This window comes from Molossus molossus, unplaced genomic scaffold (assembly GCF_014108415.1).
Source record: "Molossus molossus isolate mMolMol1 unplaced genomic scaffold, mMolMol1.p scaffold_m16_p_17, whole genome shotgun sequence".
Lineage (NCBI taxonomy): Eukaryota > Metazoa > Chordata > Mammalia > Chiroptera > Molossidae > Molossus > Molossus molossus.
In genome coordinates, this window is record NW_023425352.1 from 7,278,648 (window position 1) to 7,294,431 (window position 15,784).

The window sequence follows — 15,784 nt, forward strand, 5'->3', positions numbered from 1 at the left end:
ATTAGATCTCCAGGACGTGTTCATCTTCTAACCGCAAGTTTGTACCTTTGACCAATGTCTACCCACATCCCCCTCTCCCAGCCCTGGGCGACCACTAGTCTAGTCTCTGCTTTTTCAGATTCCACTCTTTTTGACTCCACATATAAGTGAGATCGTGCGGTATTTGTCTTTCTGTGTCTGGCTTATCTCATCTGGTATAATGCTCTCAAGGTCCATCCATGTTGTCACAAATGGTAGGACTTCTTTCTACCTCATGGCTGAAAAATATTCAAGTGTGATATCTATACTATATCTTCTCTATCCATTCATTCATAGATGGTTACTAAGGTTGTCTTCCAGATCTTGGCTACTGTGAATAACGCTGTAATAAACATGGAAATGCAGATACCTTTTCAATATCACGTTTTCATTTCCTTTCTATATATGCCCAGAAGTGGTATCGCTGAATCATATGGTAGTTCTCTTTTTAATTTTTTGAGGAACCTCTATGCTGTTTTCCGTAATGACTGAACCAATTTCTATCCCCAGCAACAGTGCACAAGTGTTCCCTATTCTCCACATCCTCAACCGCTGCTTATTATTGCTTGTCTTTTTGATAACGGCCATTTTTAACAGGTGTGAGGTGATATCTTACTGTGGTGTTGATTTGCATTTTCTTGATGAATAGTGGGTGATATTGAGAATCTTTTGGTGCACCTGTTGGCCATCTGTATGTCTTCTTTGGAGGCATGTCTGTTTAGTGTCTCTCTGCCCATTTTCTAATCAGATTGTTTGTTTTGTTTGGTTGTGTTTGGGGGGTTTGTTATTGAGTTGTATGAGTTCTTTATATAATTTTAATAAGAACCTCTTACCAGATATATGGTTTGCAAATATTTTCTCCCATTTCATAGGCTGCCTTCCATTTTCTTGATTGTTTCCTTTGTTGTGCAAAAGCTTTGTAATTTGATGTAGTCCCACATGTTGATTTTGCTATTGTTGCCTGCATTTCTGGTGTCATAGCCAGAAAATTGTTGCCAAGACCAGTGTCAAGGAGATTTTCTTTATGTTTTCTTCTAGCAGTTTGATGATTTCAGGTCTTATGATTAAGTCTTTCATTCATTTTGAGTTCATTTTTATAAGTAGTGTAAGATAGAAGGGTCTAATTTCACTTTTCTGCATGTGGTTATCCAGTTTTCTCAACATCATTTATTAAAAAACTATCTCTTCCTCATTAAGTGCTCTTGGCTCCCTTGCCAAATATCAGTTGACTATATATGCAGGAGTTTATTTCTGAGCTCTCTATTCTGTTCCAATGGTTTATGTGTCTATTTTTATGTCAGTACTATGCTGTTTTGATTATTATAGCTTTGTATTATAGTCTAAATAAGAAAGTGTGATGCCTTTAGCTTTGTTATTTCTCAAGATTGCTTTGGTTAATCAGGGATGTTTACCATTCCATGAATATTTTAGGATTCTTTTTTCCATTTCTGTGAAAAATGCCATTTTAATTTTGATAGAGATTGCATTGAATCTATAGATGGGTTTGGGTAGAAAGGAAATTTTAATATTAATTCTTCTAACCCACGAATACAGGCTATCTTTCCATTTGTTTGTGTCTATTTCAATTTCTTTTGTCGAAGTCTTGTAGTTTCATTTTTTTGGATCTTTTCCTTCCTCGGTTAAATGTATTCATGAGTATTTTATTATTTTTTTTATGCTATTGTGAATGAGTTTGTTTTCTTTATTTCTTTTTCAGGTATTTCATTGTTACTGTATAGAAGCTCAACTGATTTTTGAAAGCTGATTCTGTATCCTGCAACTCGGTTGAATTTATTGATTAGTTACAACAGTGTTTCAGTGGAGTCCCTGGGATTTTCTATATATAAGAAAATAAATTTATTTCTGTAATTTTTGCCTGATTGCTTTACCGAAGACTTCTAATACTACGTTGAATAGGAATGGTGATTGTGGTCACATCTTGCTCCTGATCTTGGAGGAAAAGCTTTTGACTTTTCACCACTGAGTATGATGTCAGCTGTGGGGTTTGTCTATGGCCTTTATTCTGTCGAGGTGTGTGTGTTTCTTCCATACCCAATTTGCTGAGGCTGTTTTCTGTTTTGCTTTTTAAATCATGAAAGAATACTCACCCTGAGCGAGGGGCCCATGCTTCTGCCTAGGAAGCATCATGGTTCTGGTGGAGTCCAGTGAGCTCTCGCTGGCCCTTGCTCAGGTGCACCTGAACATCTAAGAATCTGTGACACCCTCTAGGGTGTGAAGCAATTCTGTAGGGCCATGCGCCACATTTGGCTCCTGTGGAGACATGCACTAAAGGCTGGTTTCTCCTAGAAGTTTGTTCGGATGCTTCAGATCTCAAAAATCAATCAATAAAGAAACTAAAATTAACATGGGAAATCATGCCTTCAGGGCTGAAAGGCCCATGACAATCAGCCTTCCGTTAATACTAAAATGGCTGAGACCAGGATCCTCTGACACACAAGTTATTTAAACTTACCTGTCAAAGACAGACATAAATTGTAAATGCCTCCAAAACAAAATTGGATCCAACTGTGTTTTCATAAACTAGTGAGTTTTCCTCATGCCTAAAAGGTCTGTTTCTGTCTGTCTGTCTGTCAGTCTGTGTGTCTGCATGTGTCTATATATGAATATTGTAAACATAAGATAATTTTCAACTTCCAGTGGTATTATTAAAATTAATTTAAAGACAAGCGCTTGTAAGAATTGGGTATTCTAAAATTCTCAGAAATATAGAAACAAACTCAAATGCTTTTCAAGTTCACATGGTCTAAGATTAATCCTTGCTAAATAAAAGCTAGTTTAAATTTGTTGGTTTAAGAACAGACATTTATTTTGAATTATTGATAATATATATAATATTTCCGTTTTACGCAATTTTACAAAAATAAGTCCATGTCAATAATTGACTTGGATGTCTATGGAATATGTTTCTAGAGGTTATAAAATGTCACCACAAATTTTCCAAGCTAAAGAATACTAGCTGCTTACTTCTTAGTTTTTATTAGAAATTGAAATTTTAAAGGTTAAAATCTCAATATATGTAGGAATAACTTTGCCAGTGTCCGACAAAGGCCAATACCTCAAAAGCTTTTTTTTTTTTTTTTTTTTTTTTTAATGTTAAATTGCATGGGGATCTTTGTACAATAAGTGATGAAACTTCTGGGATATATAGTGTGTGTAAACAATGGTTGTAAATTAAACAAAGAGCCAAGGTTATGTGAAACCCAAGACAGCTGCTTGGCTCTTCCTTGGCCAACACCACGTCATAGTGCATTTAAGATGGACTTGGATGAAGTCCCTTACGAGTTGACATTATCAAAAGGGGCCATCTTAGCTATTGTCAAGATTTGATAAAGTTACTTCAAGAAAATGCCAAATGGGTACCACTTCCTTTCACAGTGAGCTCCCAGGAGACACAGACTTTAGAGTTCATTGACTGCTACCTGGAGATTTCGTTTATTGGAAAGGACATCAAATAAAAGACACTCTCCGACTTCATTGGAAGGGAACTTTGCAGGCACCTAACCACGAATGGACATCTACCCTTGTCTCTGACGCATGCCTCCGCCTACAGCAGTCATCCTAAACTCCTCAAGGACGAGAAGCCGCCAGCATCAGGGTTACACAGCTAGCCCAGAACACCCACAAGGCCTGTGCACCTACAGATTGATGTGTAACACAGAAAACAATTGATTGTCTTCACCAGTCTGCTAATGACATTAGTCCTAATTATAGTTATACTTGTTCTTTGGGTTTTTCTATATAGTCCAACTGTTCATGATTACTGAACATGTATAAAATAACTATCGATACTCTTTTTCATGCTTACATGAATGTCACGCTAGATGCCAAATACAGAGAAAATGAGACAGAAGATAAAACTTGGATCATGACAGTTACCAGGATAGAAATAATCCAGAGTGTTTTTCACAACAAAAATCATAGGACCTGTCAGGCTTCCATTTATTTACCCTTCCCTTTTTTGGGAAAAATTCAGTCGCATTTTTCATGGTTACGTATTGCCACATCCCCAGTGGTCTACCATTTCAACAAGACCACATCGATATCGAGACTTCCTAGAAATGAGCCTTCATCACCCTGTGTGACCACATTATCCAACCAAACAGTTGGTCATCAATGCATCCTTCAGACTGATTTATAATTGAAAAGGGGAATTGTGAAAGAAAACGGGGTCCGACAGAAAGTAAACTCACACAGTGATCTAATCACAAATTCCTAACGATGTAGGTCATGGTGGGTCATCATGCCCCAGGCCTATAATTCCTTTTTCTACTTTGTATTAAATGTATTGGGGTAACATTGGTTAATGAAACCCTACAGGTTTCAAGTATACAACTCAATAACACATCATCTGCATACTGCACTGTGTCTCTCCACCCAAAGTCAATTCTTTCCACTATCATTTACCCTGTTGCTCTCTCCTTTAGTGCAAGGTTTTAAGCCAGCCCTGCCCATTGTTCTTGGGCAACTACATTAACACACCTTTGAAATAACAAAAGTAATTACCACCCTCAAGAGAATACATGACCTTATTAACTAGTTTGTAATCCAATCCCCACCTTGCTCTCTTTAATCTTCCTTACATTCCCTCCTTAATTTCAAATGCATTCAAGAGACTGCAAAACTGTTATTCTCGGGAGCATTTGAGGTCTTGCTTCCCAGCATTGTCATCTGTTTGGCTCTAATACACTCTTATTAAAAATTCTCTACAGGGTTGGACCTTTCTTATGTTAACAGCTTGTTCAACTAAATAGATATTTAGCATGTTCATAGTATGAGTTTTCTAAGAAGAGGATTAAGGTGTACTGCAAAATGTCTATATGATATTCAAGCTGAGAGGTGAAAAGCTCACTCAAAGATTTTGTCTAAACAGTGTCACTAATTTACCTACCTTTAAACGTAATTTCTAATTATTTAGGTGACAGTTATTGCCAATGCATTAGGAAACTAAAATATTAATCTTACATATACCAAAAGAGCCACCTGCAGCCTCAGAATCCTTGTGTAACACATGCTATCTAATCACCTTTCATCATCATTACATGAAATAGGAAACATAATCATCTTAGAGTAAATTGTTTACAAATGCAAGTATGGATGGTGCTCATGCAGGTTTTAATAACGCGGCAATGCCTAATTACAAGGACAGAAGGCAAGTTTCAGTCAAGAATCATTAAGGCCCGCGAAAAACACAAATAATGGAGTAGTTCTTTCTGACTTATTACTAAACAAGATCCATAGCAAATAAGAATACATAAGGTAGGCAAACAGAGAAGCAAACAAATCCATCTCCTCAACCATCACATTATCCACAGGGCATGTCCTTATTACTAAATTTTAGAGACACACATTGAAGAAAGCTTGGTAGGTAGGTAGGGAATTACAGGAAGCTAATATAATTCTGAAGTCATAAAGTATTCTATAATGGAAGGTGTTGTGAGATAATTTTGGCACAGGCAACATTTGCTTTTATAATATAATCATATGTGAAGGTGATTTTAAAAATCAATTTAAAAATTCATGAGATGATTTTATTCTCTGTTACTATAAGGGTTTATTATACAATCTTTCATTCAGAGATTATTTCATGGGAGTTTGTTGCAGGACAAATGTTCTTTCAGGCCACTAGACTCCAAAGATACAACAAAGTCCATCCTCCAAAGAGTGTGTTTTTATAGACCATGCCCAGTATCACCCCCAACGTGAAGGCACAAAGTCACAAAAATCTTGCATGTCCTGCAGACCAGGGAACTTTGACGCCTGCACCTCACCCTACACAAGAAACATTGTTTAATGTTTCTAATCATTTAGGGCCCCTATTAAAAGCTACCAGTAGAAGACTGGGTCTAATTCTAAAGATGAAGCACCACAAATATGGTTCTGGGCAATTCCCTTTGGCCATCTCTTCATCTTAAAACAAATTCCATACCCCTGAAACACAGTGAAGAAGATACCCCAAACCCAACTTCTTTATCAAAAGGAATCATGCCAATGAAAAGAATTTATATTTTGCTGAAAGAATTTTTTAAAAATTGTTTCATTAAAATGACAAATGTAATCTTCATACCTAAAACTAACTCACTTGTGGCTAAAACAAAAAGGGAAACACACACACACACATTGGCATGGCTATTTGGGCACCAACCTGGTATAGGCTGAGGTGTTAACACCACTGTGGGAAGAGGCCTGGAGGCAGGAGCTGGCCTGGACAGAGACACAGCTACTTGATTTGCCAATAAACAAGGCTTTTCATACCCGTGGAACAAGCTTGATTCCTCGGGATATATCCATGTTGAGTCCAGAGCAAAGGAATTATTTAAAAAGATCTGTCCAAAAAGAAAGCAAGTATAACATTTCAGACCATGCACATGATAAAGGCTAAAGACAACTGTAAAATATTTATCTTGTCTTACATTGATCAAATATTGGAGAGTGTATAAGTGGGGACTCTATAAAAGCATCATTCTCCAACCTAAAGATCCACTGGGCTCCAATAACAATCACTGTCTAGTTAAAGTTGTCTGTACTGGTCTTCAGCTATTGACTCGATTAATGCAGCACAGCAGCCCATTTACAGACTAAAGAATCACCACAATGAGGTCGGTTGTGTAGTTTAGACAAGTCACCACATCACTTATTATTATTATTATTATTATTATTATTATTATTTTAGTTTTCAATTAAACAAAGTATGGTCAGTGAATTTGAATCCAAAAGCCAAAATAAACCACCAGAAAGATGAACACTTAAAGTAATAATAGAAGAAAAGCTCGCTTTAAAATTTTATACTTGAATTCTATAATGTTTAAGGCTATATTTTGATCCATTGTTACAGACTTAAAAACTGTAAATTGTAAAAAGTAGATTCTGATTCACAATAGAAAAATTTATATTGTTCTGTGGAATTGAAAAGTTTTAAGCTAAAACAAAGTAAACCCCGCCCTATCCATTGATCTTATTCTGAAAAGATTCCTCTTTAGACCTAGATAGATGGTCAATCTAATACAATTAGCAAATAAAAAACATACTGTTTCTGTTGTTATGGAAATACCCAATAACTTAATAATTGAAGCCCATTTATCCAATAAAACTACTTGCATTTTTACCTTACAATTAGGTATCCGTTTGTCTATCCAACTTTTCCCAACAGGAGGTGGGAGAGCAGATGGGCAGACATGTGGGAAAATGGGCACCAGCTCCACAGTGGAAGAAGGGGACAGTCCTATTGAAGGAGAAGGGCCACCAAATAGCCACTGAAACCCAAGAAGAGAGAAGGGAATACTTGTTAGCCCATATCAATCAACTCTATTTTGTACCAAAAGATACTGGGGTGGCTGCTTTTTAAAAAATAAATTTAAAAATGTATGTATTTAATTATGAGGAAAAATCCCTCTTTCCCTAGTCAAAAATCAACCCCACAAATTTTCACAAATTTTAAACATTTATGTTTTCATATGAGAATTATCACAAAGCGTTTGCCCACATTGCATTCTTCAATGTTGAGAAAGAACTTCTAAGCACAAAAGCATGAGAACATGGTAAGAAGTGGATTTCTGCCCTGAGGTAATGAAGAACCACAATGCAAAGGTGAAATGCTGGGTGTTCCTTTTATAGTCCTTGACTTCTTTTCATAAGCAAGCAGAGAGCTCTAGGTCTGATAGTCCTTCCAATATAACATTGTGTATGAATTACACTTATCTTTTTAAAGATAAACACAAATTCTATTTTCAAAATAAAACTCATCAAGGGGTTAAGATTTAAAGTTGCTCAAGGCTCAGAAATGCAAACAGATTCCAAGGCAAAGAAGATGTAAGTGAGCTCATCAATAACTGAAGATCCCAAAGCACAGAATAAAAGAGTGAATACTGAGAGGGGCAGACTGTAGTGGAGACAGTCTCCCTAGTTAAAATAATTGAATCATCACCACTGGAGAACTAATAGAATCAATGCTCAGTGACATGGAATGCTTCAACATCTATTTCTTTTAAAACCATAAAAGGATTTTTTATTCTCCTGTTACATGAAAATGTTCTTCTGGTTCTAAATATAGTAATTTAACAGAAAATGTGTAGCACAAAAATATTTAAAAGAACAATAACAAAATTTTAAAATACATTTTAAAATTTACACCACACACACAAAAATGCAGTGTTCTATATAGGTGGGAGAAAAATGTAGTTCCTGGACATTATATACCTCTAGTGGTTGCACTCTGATATAGCAACCCCTTGAATATATCCAAAAAGCTACCAACGTTTATTCAATAAAGCCCAGTATGAACTGCATCACACATCAAAATAGATATCCAGGACTGCATATGTGATGTGTTGAATCTAAAGACCAGTGTAGGAGGAGTTCAACAACATCTTTCAGAAAAGCTCACAAAATAATATTGGAATAAAATTAATTAAATGGTGTATTCTAATCTACCACTTATTTGAATATGCTAATGAAAACTATCCTTGGAATAAAACATGATATTCCCTGATTTACATGCATCTGCATAGTTAGAGAGCAAACAATGGCTCTTGCTAAAACCAGTCTGCCTTGCTCGGTTGCACCATTAATCAGATAGAGTCACTTTTTCTTTTTAATTCTAGGTTTTACATGCCAAAGAATTCTAAAGTGCAATATGGCATTAGCTAGATAATTAGGTGGGCTCAGGAGGACCGAGGTTGGTGGGGGTAGTTTATCGCTGTTAACGTTTCTCGGTATTAAAGGCAGGATTTCCCTGCCGGCTTCCATTGGTTTGAATTCTCTTAAGCATTGGCCTGAGTCTATTTTCACATGGAAAAAAAAATAAAACAGATCAGAATCAGAAATAGCTATTGATTCCCAGCTTGCTTTCCAAGTCTAACAGAGACTGTAAAAGTATTAACTTCTCTGCGATAGTCGGCCACAGTGCGAGGCGGTAACGCTGGGCTCTGGCGATGGCTACTTCAGCACCGCTCTGTGGACAGCGACCCCGGCCAGGCGAAAGTTGTGGCCGCGGTCCCAACTCCGACCTCGGGGTGCGGGTCTCTAACATGCTTGCCCGAGAGACCACGAAAAATACTGAAAAATCTGCCTGGGGGCAGGACGGGACGTCAAAGCATGAACTTTGTTGCCGAGGCATGGCTGCCAGGCTGTGCCCTGGCGGTTTGGGGAGCCAGGACCACCAGAGGCGGACGAGCGCGAGCCCCAGGGACAGGGCCCCCCAGACCAATGAGGGCCGCGCCCAGGGACAAGGGTGAGCTCCGAGACCCAGAGCCCAAGATCAGGGACGGGGACACGTTACCTGCCCGTGGAGCAGGGGGTAGTGGTGCGCGGCGGCGGCGGCGTGGTCTGGCGCAGAGGACAGCGGCACCAGAGGCAGCAGGGGCTCGCCGGGGGCTTGCCAGCCGGGCAGCCCCGGGAGCAGCGGAGCGGCGTGGGGCTGGGCCGCGGCGAGCAGCACAGGCGGGGGCGCGACCCCGGCACCCAGCCGGAGCAGCCCGGCCGAGCCAGGGACCATCCAAACCCAGGGCGGCGGCGGCGGGTCTGCATTCATCGGCCAGAGGAGAGGCTGCCGCCGCCGCCGCTGGAGCCTGGCGCCCACCAGCATCCTACATCCCCACGCGGGCGGCGGCGGCGGGGGCAGCGGGGGTGGCGGGCGCCGGAGGTGCGGGCCGGCGGCGGCACAGGCTCCGGAGCGAACTCACTTGGTTCCGCGGCGCGGCCGCTCGCTCCGCCCCTGCCCCGCGCGGGGAGCCCCTCCTCCTGCCCGCCGCCCTCGCCTCGGAGCGCGGCTGCCACGCCGCCACCGCCCCCGGGCTCGGCCCGGCCCGCTCGCACCCCAGACCTCAGCTCGGGCCCCACCCGCCGGCACCCCCAGACTCCTGGCCCCCGCCCGCCCACACTCCTCCCGGGCTCTGCGCGCCCACGCCTCTGGACCACTGGCAGGCGGGGCGGGCAGGGGCGCAGGGCGCTGAGGGCGCGCCTGGCCGGGATCCCGCGGATCGCGCCCCCGGGCTCTCGGGCGGCCGCTGGAGGCTGCCGGCCCTCGCGGACCGTGCGCAAGGCGCTGGAGGCACCCGGCGGGTCCGGGAACCGGAATCCTCGCGCGGCGGCGAGCGGAGGCCCAGGTGGCCGCGCACGAGCCGGCACGTCCCGCCGCCGGGCGGGGCTGGGGCCCCAGCCGGGACCGCGCTAGGTCCGCTCTCTGCCTGGCTCTACTTGGGTCCAGGGTTGCAGACCCGACACTAGGCGGCATTGATTGCCTCTGGGGACGGGTTGATTTCTCTCTGGGGAAAATCTGCCAAGCACTTTCCTAAGCCCTCAGCGGGTCCTCTTTCCCTGTGGTCCCTACCCCCACGTCCCACTAGCTCCGGTGCAACGCACCACGCAGGTCGTCTCCGGGCCTTTGCACAGGACGTCTCGGTTCTCGCGTGGAAGCCCACTGTGAACTGGTCTTGGGTTCTCGCAGGCACAGAACAGTGCTCCTCCTTTACCCACTGCAGGCGGCCTCTGCAGTGCACCGCAAGCTGCCTGGGGCCAAGGATGAACCCTTCCTCAGTGGACCCTGGCTCGGCCCAGAGCCTGGCTCAGCGCTGCTCCAGAGCAGTCACCGCCAGGCGGCGTGCGTCCCAGCGGCTCGCGCCAGCTCCCTCTTCCGCAGACCCGGGTCCCAGGGATGCCCAGTCTTCTCTTTGTGACCCCCTGCCAACAACAGCAGTACTGAGACCTAGCCCAGCCATAGGCAATTTGTGCTGGGGGCGGAATGGAAGCTTCCCAGTGCTAATCAAGTTCTCAGTCGCTAAGTAGAGAAGCCCAACCAGATACCTGCAGCGCAAAAACGGAATTTCTTAGGAGCCTTTGGTGAAGCGGCTTCCTGCTGCCTCAAGCGGAAGGGGTATTACGAGGCTTGCATTCCAGAGCTTGTAGGAAAAGCTCACCTTGACCTGGATAGCACAGCATGCACCCACCACCTGCACCCATATACACACCTGGGACTTCCCAAACAAGTGCTCTCATCACATCTGAACTGGTCCACAACACCCTCCTGAGGTAAACTAAGGCACCTGAGTCCTTTCAGTTTGCTTGTGGGGTTGCTTCCTCATAATCCTAATCTTCATTGCCTCCTGTTGTGACATGGTTTCTTTTAGATCTGGGCATATGTTAATTTGCATAGCTGGCATCTCCATATTTTGCTCCATGCGAACCATTTTTCAATTAGCAAATTTATCTCTCTCTTTGATGCAAAAGTACTGGCAAGATTTTGTGTTTTTTTTCTCACCTAAAATCAGAACGCTCAGCAGATCTGAAGCCTGTTACTATTCAGTTTAAGCTTCTAATTCATGCGCATAGATTTGTAAGTGCCCACAAATGTGACGTGTCTTCATCTTGATGGTCACAACCAGACTAAGGTACTGGGGAAGGCATCTTTAGGCAGGTGACATAGATCCCTCAAAGGGTCCTGTTTGAGTAAGAGCATTTGTCCCCTGTCCATCATTTGGAAGCTGGGCCTGGGGACCAATTGTGGAGGAGCCCGGCTTGCAATCTGCTCTTTGCACAAAGTGCTACATGCGCTGACCCCACGCTCCCGGGAAAGAGAGGTTCAGCCACCATCTGCAGGTGCTTCCTTGGGCATACCGGGGGGTCTCACCCCATTCTGCACGGCACTGTCCTTGAAGTGATTCTGCTAAAATCAGCATTTGTCAACTGGTGATACTTGTTCCCTCCCTGGCTTTCCTGTGCCCTGAGCACAAGAGGCCTCAGGCAGCTGCCTGACTGAACAGGAGCTGGGAATCACGAGTGAACCCCAAAGCAACCAAACTCCTCTGCCGTTTCCTGCCGGGGGCTTAACTGCATCCATTTAACACAGTCCTTTGAACCCCTTTGCCATACCCTGCTGTGTTCTACACTCTAAGGACACAGCCAGGACAACACAGGTGAGCGGCAATTTTCACTGATAAATGAACTGAGATGATGGGGCACCCAAGACATGGGCTTTGCCCCTGCTTCCAGCTCTCGTTTCAACTGGATATGTCTCGGGGAGCCACTCCTATACTCAATCCAGAACAACCTACACCCCCATGGATGGGAGACATTCATGCCAATGGGGATTTCAGTGGTTCTCTTAGAGTAGAAAGCACTCTCTCTCAGAGGACCAAAGATCAGGAGACACCCATCTGTGAGCAGAGGCTCCTCGCCAGGTAGACCCCAGGGATCAGACCTGGGCAGGGCACGGGGTTGGTGTGTCACCAACTCAGGCCCTTTATCCACCTGTAAAAAATGGTGAGAATATTTATTTACAAAGGGCTTTACACACAATCTAGTCTTAATTCTAACCAATTAAACAACCTGAAGTCTGTATTATTCAGGCAGAACTAGCAGAAATTCCTAGCCAAAGTGAGAGACAGGCACCTAAGCAAGAGTAGATGCGCACTCGCCAGTAGCTGCACATGCTAGTTATGTTTACGTCCAGGAACAAATAACGTTGGGTATTAGGGAGAGAACAGCAAAATAAGATTTTACAGCTTGTAGAAGGACTTTTCTTTCAAGTTATTTTACTCTGTTGTTTTAAGTAAAATATAAGAATCCAAAAGAGGGAGGGGGAGGGAGAGAGAGAGAGAGAGATGCTTTTTCCCAGACCTGCAGAGTTCAAATAAAGGCAGGGCTGTGGTGGACCAAGATGTCACCTCAGCAGAGCCCTGCCCCACCCACACTGCCAGAACAACTTTCCCTACAAATGCTGATCTGACCAGTTCTTCCCTCCTGAAAACTCAGCTGTGGACCAGGAGCCCTGGATGAAAGCCACACCCTGCAAGCCCCTGCAGCAGGAGGGGCGACCTCGAGGAGGAGAATTGGCAGTTGGATACCTGACTCAGCAGAGTGAGAAGGAGACAAGTAAGAGCGAATCCCACGGTTCTGTTCAACTCAGGAGTATGTGCCGCTAAGCACCCCTTCCCCACGTGAGGAGCCTTTGGGAGTGAGCAGAGAAGAGAGGAAGGCTTTGGTTGTGTGACTCTGAAGGCTCAGGGATGATCCATGTGGTCACAGTGGAAGCTTCAGTCTGGGGTCCAGGGCATAGTCTTGGATGGAGATACACAGCTAGAATCAGCCATGGCTGGCTTGGCTCAGTGGTTAGAGCGTCGGCCCATGGACCAATGAGTCACAGGTTCAGTTCTGGTCAAGGGCAAGTACCTCGGTTTCAGTTCATCCCCGGCCTTGATTGGGTCATGCGGGAGGCAACCAGTCAATGTTTCTCTCTCCCTCCCTCCCACTCTGTCTGGTGATAAATGGAAAAATATCCTCAGCTGAGGATTTAAAAAAAGAACTAGAATTAGTTCAAGAATGGAGAGTGGCAAAAGTTCATATGGAACCAAAAAAGTTCCCGAATAGCCACAGCAATTTTGAAAAAGAAGGACAAAGTATGTGGGATCACATTACCAGATATCAGGTTATACTACAAAGCGACTGTAATCAAAACAGCCTGGTACTGGCACAAGAACAGGCATATAGACCAGTGGAACAGAACTGAGAACCCAGAAATGGGCCCAAGGCAATATGCTCAATTAATATTTGACAAAGGAGGCAAGAGCATACAGTGGAGTAAAGACAGCCTCTTTAATAAATGGTGTTGGGAAAATTGGACAGCTACATGCAAAAAAATGAAACTAGATCATCAACTTACACCATACACAAAAGTAAACTCAAAATGGATAAAAGACTTAAATGTGACCTGTGAATCCATAAAAATTCTAGAAGAAAATGTAGGCATCAAAATTTCGGACATCATATGCAGCAGAATTTTCACTGATACTCACCTAAGGCAACAGAAACAAAGGAAAAAATGAACACATGGGACTACATCAAACTAAAAAGCTTCTGGACAGCAAAAGAAACAATTATCAAAATGGAAAGGCAACCCACTGTATGGGAGAACATCATTACCAATGATACATCAGATAAGGGGTTAATTTCCAATATATATAAAGAGTGCTCATACAACTCAACAAAAGGAAGACAAAGAACCCAATTAAAAAATGGGCAGAGAAGCTGAATAGACACCTTTCCAAACAGGACATACAAATGGCCAAGAGACATATGAAGAAATGCTCAACATCACTAATCATCAGAGAGATGCAAATTAAAACAACAATGAAGTATCTATCACCTCACATCTGTCAGTATCACCTCACACTGCCATCAACAAATTATCAAACAACAAGTGTTGGCGAGGGTGTGGAGAAAAGGGGACTCTAGTACACTGCTGGTGGGAATGCAGACTGGTGCAGCCACTATGGAAAAAAATATGGTGTTACCTCAAAAAATTAAAAATTGAACTTCCATTTGACCCAGTGATCCCGCTTCTAGGAATATACCCTAAGAAGCCTGAAACACCAATCAGGAAGGATATATGTACCCCCATGTTCATAGAAGCACTATTTACAATAGCTAAGATCTGGTAACAGTCTATCAGTAGACGAATGGATAAAAAAGCAGTGGTACATATACACAATGGAGTACTATGCATCTGTACGAAAGAAAGATCTCTTATCCTTTGAGACGACATGGAAGGACCTAGAAAGTATTATCCTAAGTGAAATAAGCCAAGCAGAAAAAGACAAATACCACATGATCTCACTTATATATGGAATATAATGAACATAACAGTCTGAGGAATACAGTAGACCCAGAAACATGGAAGTAGGGCACAGACTGACAACCCTCAGAAGGGGGGGTGGTGGTAGGAGGGAAGAGATAAACCACAGAACTTATATGCATGTACACATAACCAATGGACATGGACAACAAAGCCAGGGACAGGGCGGGGGGGGATGGGGAGAGGGATGCCAATGGGGTAAAAAAGGAGAAACATCTGTAACAACAACAACAAAAGAATGGAGAGTGGCAGCTGTCCTTAGTCACTGAAATCTGGGTGTGGATGGGGTCACCTGGCCAGCACAGACTGGGAGAGGAGAGGCCATTCATGGGTAAGGAGATGGAAAGGCAGAAAGATAAACCGAGGCAGGTGGTGGCCAACAAACCACTGTGGATGAAGAGTGTGCTTGTTTGATAAAGGGCATTACTATCATTTTTATTATCCATGTGTTACTGTAGCTTATCTGGAAAACACAGAAAGGCATAATGTATCAAACCCATCCAGGGAAAAGGAATGGGAACCTTCGGTGACCTCCACTCCACAGTTTTGTTTTTTTTTCTATTCATCTCTCTATATATAATATGATAACATATGTTGTATAGATTATATATTGTTATCTTATAATATTGCATCTTATAATAAGTAGCTTTAATTCAGCTTGTACTATGTATAACTCTAAATCTTATTTTTCACTCAATATCATAGCATGAGCATTTCTCCACGTTGTTAAAGATTCTTGCAGAAGCCCCTTCATCACTAGCCCTGCCTCGCCTCCAAGGAGTAGATAAGACCCTGGCAATTAGCACTGAAGGTGCCTATATCTCTGTAGCTTATCAGTCTCCTCTGTGCACCGGCTACACCTCGAAGATTTCAACCAGGTTCCAAATAGCACCAACTACAAAGGGCAGGGTCTGGTCTCAGGAGTAGCCCCACGCACCTTTGTAGAAAGGCACCAGAAGAGCAGACCCGAGGAGACCCGGGGGGCCGCGGTGGCCCTGGCCGCTTGCATCTGCCTGCACATGCGGAACTGACCACATCTGAGAAGGTCACCAATGGCCTCCCCTGGTACAGCGTCTGAGCTGCCGGATGGATGTCCCCACGCAGGCTTGCTGGGCAATGTGA

The 15,784-nt window shown here is 43.4% G+C and overlaps 1 protein-coding gene across 1 annotated transcript in view; it reads right to left on the bottom strand.

Moving 5' to 3' along the window:
- TCERG1L (transcription elongation regulator 1 like) overlaps positions 1 to 9,586 on the bottom strand; it is a 133,050-nt gene extending 123,464 nt beyond the window's left edge. The window contains exons 1-3 of the mRNA XM_036265792.1: positions 9,314 to 9,586; positions 7,143 to 7,289; positions 6,182 to 6,362 (exon numbers count right to left, since the gene is read on the bottom strand). Of these exons, the coding sequence (XP_036121685.1) occupies positions 6,182 to 6,362; positions 7,143 to 7,289; positions 9,314 to 9,565 (580 nt within the window). The 5' untranslated portion in view covers positions 9,566 to 9,586. The remainder of the gene's footprint in view (positions 1 to 6,181; positions 6,363 to 7,142; positions 7,290 to 9,313) is intronic.
- Between the last annotated feature and the right edge of the window lie 6,198 nt (positions 9,587 to 15,784).